Source organism: Solea solea, chromosome 13, assembly GCF_958295425.1.
Source record: "Solea solea chromosome 13, fSolSol10.1, whole genome shotgun sequence".
Classification (NCBI taxonomy): domain Eukaryota; kingdom Metazoa; phylum Chordata; class Actinopteri; order Pleuronectiformes; family Soleidae; genus Solea; species Solea solea.
This window is the reverse complement of record NC_081146.1, coordinates 22,199,092-22,206,689: the sequence shown is the minus strand read 5'-3', so window position 1 is coordinate 22,206,689 and position 7,598 is coordinate 22,199,092. Positions and strand designations below refer to the sequence as shown.

The 7,598-nt window shown below is 39.4% G+C and overlaps 1 protein-coding gene across 1 annotated transcript; it reads right to left on the bottom strand.

Moving 5' to 3' along the window:
* Positions 1-3,508: 3,508 nt before the first annotated feature.
* ggctb (gamma-glutamylcyclotransferase b) lies at positions 3,509-6,685 on the bottom strand. The gene is made up of 4 exons (XM_058648079.1): positions 6,397-6,685; positions 5,563-5,708; positions 5,337-5,469; positions 3,509-3,730 (listed from the first exon to the last, which is right to left on the bottom strand). Exons 1-4 carry the CDS (start codon positions 6,505-6,507, stop codon positions 3,566-3,568), a joined length of 555 nt encoding a protein of 184 aa, XP_058504062.1. The 5' UTR covers positions 6,508-6,685; the 3' UTR covers positions 3,509-3,565.
* Between the last annotated feature and the right edge of the window lie 913 nt (positions 6,686-7,598).

Genomic DNA, 7,598 nt, shown 5'->3' with positions numbered 1-7,598 from the left:
CTGCTCCCTGTAGTTGTAGCAGGAGGTCCTTTGGCAACATGATTATTTGTGGGTCATCAACTTGACCTATGGTGTTGTAGTCAAGAAGACAAGCCCACAGCGACTGAGGCCAAGACAATTCAAGACACTATAAACTTACATCACTTTTATTGTTACATGCGGAAAAAAAATACTTGCAGTGACACAACAGGTATATACATACATATACATATATATATATATATATATGTATGTGTGTGTGTGTGTGTATATATATATAAAGTATATGTATTTAGACACAGAAAGTAAAAAAGAAAACATCTGAATACTAATATAACAAAAATATTTTTCATAAAACACCTTAAATACTGAAATAATAAAGAAAAATACTTTAATTCACACAAAAGCAAGTTGTCTTCATATAAATCGTAAATTTAGAATACACCAGGGTATGACATCACACAGGAGCTGAGGAATTTTGACCAGAGTGCGTAGAAAATGAAACAAACAACACTTTAGTCACTTTAGCTCTTGCTCCGTCTTAATGTAATGTCACTATACCAGTGTGTGAAGTATATGTGAGGAAGACAACCATTTTTCTTTTTTCTTTTCAGTGTAAGAATGAATATTTCTTTTAGAAACTGTTGATACCCAGATTGCGCTCAAACAGTGAAAGGTGAAATGTGAAAAATGTGTCACCACAGTGAGTAGTCGAGCTATGTGTCAGCCTATGGAAATCTACAAATATTAAACCATAAGGTGACACAGAGGCCACCGTCAGGCAAACTTACTGTGGCGGTGGGCGTGGGAGATAGCAGGAGATAACACAACAGCAATCTGTGTCATGAGGAAAGTCCGACCGAGCTTTCATTTTTTCTTTATTTCAAAAAAAGTCCTGACCCCATTCAAAGCTCTTTGTTTTTATTCTTTTTTGCAAGAAATTGGTGATGTTAATTTGAACTAATCATATATTGATAGAATGTTGATGGACATGATCAATTCAGTGTCATGCATTTTTAATGATTGTGGTTCCAGACCTAATTTTTTCAGCAACCATTCCTGCTTTTTAGTCACAGTAATAATAAAATTATCAGTCTCAAAGGCACCTGTTACACAACCGTTTCCTTCACTACCCCCTTTTCCTCGCAGACCTCACTGTTTTCCCTGCTCCACCTCCCGTCCAGGTCACCATGACTCTCAGATGGTCGTGCAGCTGCTTGAGCGTGTGTGTGTGTGTCCATGTGTGGATGCTTGCTGTGCCCCACTTTCCACACGCCATGAGAGAGAGAGAGAGAGCATGTTTTTTCAGGGCCAACAAACTCATTTAGCATTTAGGACAGGCTGGAATATCTACGTGTGATATACTGGCAACTTTATTAGGTTTGGAGGACACATAAAGTGCTGCTTCAAGGTCTGATGAGTTGTGCCTTCAGAAATGGTATTCTGCAGCTTACCGTGGTTGTAAGGCCAGCCTGGTCATTCTCCTCTGACTTCTGGAATCAACAAGACATTCCCATAATATTATTATTATCTTTTTTGTACCATTCTCAGTAAACCCTAGAGATGATCGTGCATGAAAATCTCAGCAGATTAACAGATTCTGAAATACTCAACCACGCTACTAATCAAAAGTCAGAATTAAACACCTTTCTTCTCAGTTTTGATGCTCAGTTTTCAACTGCCTTCTTGCCTTAATGCATGATTTGCTGCCATGTGATTGTGATTGAATAGATATTTGCATTTTCAGTGTCTTGAAGGAAGCCGACATCCCCAGCTTCACCACAATCATCACTCGGCAATAGTTTTGATGGAGACGGCCATGTCATACACATTCCAAGCAACTGCCTCCAAAGATGAATGCTCTATGGCCGGCTGAATGAAGGACAACACACCCAAAGAGGGCAGAAGAAGAAGATGAAGTACAAAGACGACCTCAAAACCCACCTGAGAAAGTGTTACGTCAACCGGTCCATGAAGGAAAAACTAAAACTAAGCAAAACGGCAACAAAGACAGGAGAGATCCTCAAACTTCCACCTTCAGGACAACCATTCACACATGTCCTCACTGCAACAGGTTTGTCACTCACATATTGGCCTTTACAGCCACCTGAAGACCCACAAATGACCAGACCAAGCGACAGGAGGACAATCATACTCGTTTGGAGTGATTTTTGCATGAGTTGAGTTGCTGGTGGAGTCCAGAAGACACAGCAACACAGTTCTCAAGCTGTGACATTTTGCAGTTTAATATACAATTTCCTTTTTCATGTTAGTCAAACATCCACCCATCCATGTTCAACCATCTTTACCCTCCACCCTCTAGGGTCATGGGGGATTTGTGTAATGATATCATTACACAAAATGAATGTAAAGTTGTTGTTTTCTATTTTAATCTGACACAGGAGCATAAGCTGTCATTTTCTGTGCCCCACGTTCACTTTCGGGGTGTGTCTCGCCCTTAACACTCCCCTTCTGCTGCTGTGTTCTGTGGGAGAGGTAAGGGCGACATGTGCTTGTGTTATTTCCGTCATTATATGTAGGTTTTCTTGCTCCTATTGACACAACTGTATGTGTGTGTGTGTTTTAACGAGGGAGTTTCTTTCATTTTCCTCCAAAGATTTCCATCTTGTGGCTCATTCTTCACAACACAGACCACATAAAATTCCACCGGTTACATTAGTTTATCATTTTGTCACAGCTCTGCTGCTTGTTTTTTTTTTTTTTTAATGTGAAAGGTGAAGAGAGCATTTTGGAGACAGATGCTGTAGCAGCTCAGCTCACAGAGGGAGACAGAGGGGACATGTTTTGTCAACAGACATCAACAAGATCTAACTCTGAAGGAGGCCAATCATGTGTTCTGTTTCCATAACCCAGAAAAGCTTTAAGACCTGCAAGAGAGCGACAGCTGCACCAGTCGAACACCACCAGGGCAACTGATTTTATAATGTCTTATATGATGTTCCCTTTCATGTAACCACTTTTATTCATTTGTTTCCACACCATATTATAGATTAGATTTGCTTTATCAACCTCATCAAATTCTAACCAACATTTATTCTAAGACAAACAATATAATGGTGTCTGGGTTGTCACACTTGTTAAAGGTCTAGTCCTTAATTTATTTCTAAAACCCCCTTTTTTATCTTATTTTTGAAATGACAGCAACACTAAATGATAAAATACAACGTCTGTTCGGTCATAACTGGTCTGTCACTCACCGCCTTGCTTACCTTGACGTTTAATTGTCTCACAGTTTGTGCTTTTATATGTTGAGGACAGCGCTTTGATGAGACAGAGCAGAAACGGGGGAAGTGGGATTTCAAAATGTTCTACATACCACATATATAACTTGATTTATTTTTTTTTTTTTTCTTCCACAAGATAACTTTATTTGTGTTTCAGAAACAAACTACAGACTCAAGCCTTAAGCCCATGGTTCTCAAAAAAACTGTGGTACATGTGTGGCACCAGTGGTATGCAAGCTTCCTCAGGTGGTACTTGGTATAAAAAGTTTGAGAACCAATGTATTCAGCTGAATACACTGTTGCAACCTATACTAAAAATGAACCTGCAATATGTGGAAATGTCAAGCGTCAGAAGGGTGGTTGGAACTCTCTGTAGCTCTTTGTCTGGCTTTCTCCAGTTTATCCATCATGGATGAAGGACCTTCATACATGTTGGTCTTGATTGCTCTCAGCTTCTCCTGGTAGTCCTTTGGCAAGTCGTTCTGCTCTGCTCCCATCACAATCACCTGCAGGGGTTGATGGAGATTCTCTCATGATGTCCATTAAAAAACACAAATTCCCAATCAAAACAAATAAACCAATCAATTAAATGAACCTGAAAACAATCCAGCCATCCAGCCATCCATCCATCCCTGTCTCTACAGACTTTCAGCGCCATTCAGTCATCGTAGAAATAGTTTATTTCAAAGATGCAAACAAAAAACATAATATATAATTGAAATAAGCAACATCAAAAATAATAATACAAAATGATAACAAAAGACACACACACAAGAATTTAATTAAAATATCTAAAAAGGGGTGGGAAGAAGTACAGTTTATCTAATCTCACACCCTTTTTTTATGTCCCTCTAGCTCTCTCTCTCTCTCTCTCTCTCTCTCTCTCTCTCTCTCTCTCCCTCTCAATATAGGCATATATGTATGTATATATATACATATATATATATGTATACGTGCATGTGTTCTGGATTGTGCTGGCAAAATAAGTAAATAAAAAATAAAAATGCACAGACAACAGCGAGCAGCTGGGGATCGTCAAAACCCTCATCCCTGTATTTTGGGAAAACCTTTTTTCATAAATTTTTTAAAACCGTTTTATCTTTGAATCAAACTCCATTAAACTGTTCCAAAAAACTTCTCCATGTAGTGTGCACATTTAGAATTTTTTTTCCTTAAAAACTATGGTGTAAAGCAGCTCATCAAGACAAGAAAAGCTATATATACTGTAAATACAGACCCTTACCAACTCTTCTTCTGATTTTATTTGGTAGTAAAGTGGAGTAAAAGTACACAATTTATTTCGTAAATGCAGTGGAGTAAAAGTAAAAGTAATATAAATAACAAAGTAAATGTACAGATATGTGCATTATTTTGTACATTTAAGTACAGTAGCAAAGTGTTTGTACTTTGTTACATTACAACACTGAGCAGAACACAGTAACTAATAATAATAAGAATAATGCGATGGACAAAGGTGCAACTACAAAGCCACTGAGTCCCTCTGGGGACAAAGCCTGCTGCTTTTCTGTCATTCACGTTTGGAGGTCTCATGTGCGTGTGCAAAAGAACGGTCTGGCACTGTGAAGCACAGTCACTGTCAGATCTGTAAAAACACAGCACTGATTACACACAAGGTCAGTGAGTAAACTGATCCTTATTCCAGATGCTTCACAGGGAGAAATGGGCAGTGTGAACAGGTGATGAAGCCTCATTCATGATCGTTTGTCTTCCTAATTCAAAACAACATTTTTGAAAAATGTTTTTTTTCCCCTGTACAGGGGACGCGAGCTTCCTCTGGTGGTACTTGGAGGAAAATCTGAAATACTGTTCTACTGTATAAAGGGTTTGTGATCGTAGTGGAGCTGAGGAATGTCGACTGCGCTAATGATTGATTTAATACATTTTACGTCCTACTGCTTTTTATTGTATTTCTTCGTGTTTAATTCATGCTAAGTAATATTTATTGTCGCTTCCAGTCTTGAACTGTATCTATGTTTTATTTTGTAATCTTGCCCACCTGTCCAGGGACAATAGATACAAATTATGTCCACGCAAAAGTAAACAATAAATGAAACGAAATGAAATAAAAACAACGATTGGTTTGGATCTTACCTGTAGGTACTGTGGTGATGGTGGGGCATACACACAGTTGTTCATTATGTACGTCCGACACTTTAGTTCCAGGCCTTTTGTCTTCACAGACACCTCCACGGGATGGTAACTCCCAAATGTCACATTCTCTTGTCTGAGTGCGTTTAAAAACAAACAGAGAAGTTTTACGCAAACATAATGAACATTATTTTTTCAAAAAAAGGAAGAAAAAAAACCAGAACTATACCTGTCTAGAGACTTCAAATCCGACATGTTCATTCTCCACACCACACCCCACACCTCGTCCCCTGGACTGTGCTCTATAGTGGCTACACCTCCACGCCACCGTTTACTGGTGACACCTTTATAGTTGCCAAACCCTAATTTGTAGTCCTGTAAGACAGGCAAAAAAATATTGCGGTTGGAGCTCTTGTCTTTGCAGCAAGGAGATCCGTGTTCACGGCCTTTCTGCATGGAGTTTGCATTTTCTCCCTGTGGCCCAGTGATGGACTGGCAACGTGCCCGTCATGTTTTGTTTGTAACCTGCTGAACTTGTTTGGTGAATTTGTCTGAACCTGTCCTGGGAGAAGGAGGACTCCTCTCCTCTGGCTCTTCCCGAGGTTTCCCCCTGTACAAGGGTTTGTTTGTGGAGCTTTTCCTCACTTGATGTGAGGGTCTAAGGATAGAGGGGTGTCACTTGCTGAACAGAATGCAAAGCCCTTTGCGGAAAATGGTGTGTTGTGATGTTGGATTGACTTGAATTGCACTTGCACAGGCATGTTTGTGTTGTAAGTCCAAAAATAGAAGTCAAACAGGAAGTAAAATGGAGGTGAAACCAGAGTAGCCCTCAGTTGGATGTTTGGAACTATACTGTCAGCCTGTAAGGTGCAGTTTGTTAATTCTGACACAGGAATTGGTGCTTGTCTTGTGAGCCAATTCAAATGTAACAGTTGGGCTGGCCAAAACAAAACAGTGGCTCGATGACAACACAGCATAGACAGTATTTACATAGCTGATATTTGATTCCTGATAAAGTTTGAAGTTGAATGCTGCCTCTTGGACCAAAAACATGAACCCTTACCTTGAGCCAAGCCACACAGTGAACTTCTGCAGAGGGGTTTTTGAGCTGCAGACGTTCCTTCAGCAGGTTGCTGCCATATGCGAAGTACAAGAAAATGTGGCTGTTCTCCATGTTGTTTCACAGATGAATGACAGTGAGCTAATACTGTCCTTCGAGACCCACACGTACACATACACATAAACATAAACACACACACCATTTGCATGTCACTGGACTGTTGCAACTGTTGTGTTCCTTTCACACTCACAATACTTGTTATGCCTCATACCACAGCATTGTTCTGTGGTGCAGGACTGGAAGCTTCACAGAGGCAGACAATAGTTAGTTTCAGTTTGACTGTATATCTTTCTCTGTCTCTCTCCCTCCTCCTCTTCTCAGCACTCACACTTCATCATGACTCTCCCTCCAAGTGCTGAATCATTGTGTTCCTCTGTAGCAATCGCAAGGTCTTGACCGTACCATGTAAAGTGTCTTGAGATAATGTACGTTATGAATCAGCTCCATACAAATAAAAGTGAATTGAATTTGAATCGAATACAATAACAGTAGTGACAGTGTTTCATTTTGATCACTAGGTGGCAGCACATACATACAGATGTTACTGTGGGGTGCAGAGCTTTGTCTGCTCTGAGGTTGTGATGCGATATCGGTGCATATATAAATATAAATAATAAAAAGATGAAAACAAGCCAATATCTCAAAAGTTACCTTGGTTTTGATTTTAAGGAAGTTTTTAATCCATATACACTGTGAGAATTGGAGCATTATTTATTTTTGCATGTAAAGGTTTGTAATTAAAGGTGTTGCTTTTCTTACACACACATTGTAAAGTGACACAAAAGTGGCTCTGTCCTGGTGGAGCAGCTACCATATTCTTAAATATCATAGATGTAATCAGGCATACATTTCATTGAGTCAGACTTTTGTTTATTGCCTTAAATTATGGCTGAACGATATGGACAAAATTTCATATCTCGATAGTCATGTCAGATATCTCGATATCGATATGATACGATATGACTACGGGTTCGGTAAAAACCAAGCATTTTTCAGAAAAATAAAAACATCATAATACAAAAGACTGTGGAAACTTTCCACATGGAAAGTGCAGTTTTATTGATGAGAACTCGCTGTGAGACTGTGAACACGGGTACCATGTCTTTTGCAAAGTCTGATGTTATAGCTTCTGTAACGCCTTTATG

Bases quoted from the DNA above. Each gene is read 5' to 3' on its own strand.
- ggctb (XM_058648079.1), bottom strand. From the start codon at position 6,507: ATGGAGAACAGCCACATTTTCTTGTACTTCGCATATGGCAGCAACCTG. The intron at 5,709-6,396 runs GTAAGGGTTCAT...CCTGTCTTACAG, and splicing joins ACTGTGTGGCTTGGCTCAAG to GACTACAAATTAGGGTTTGG. The intron at 3,731-5,336 runs GTAAGATCCAAA...CAACCCCTGCAG, and splicing joins CATCACCACAGTACCTACAG to GTGATTGTGATGGGAGCAGA.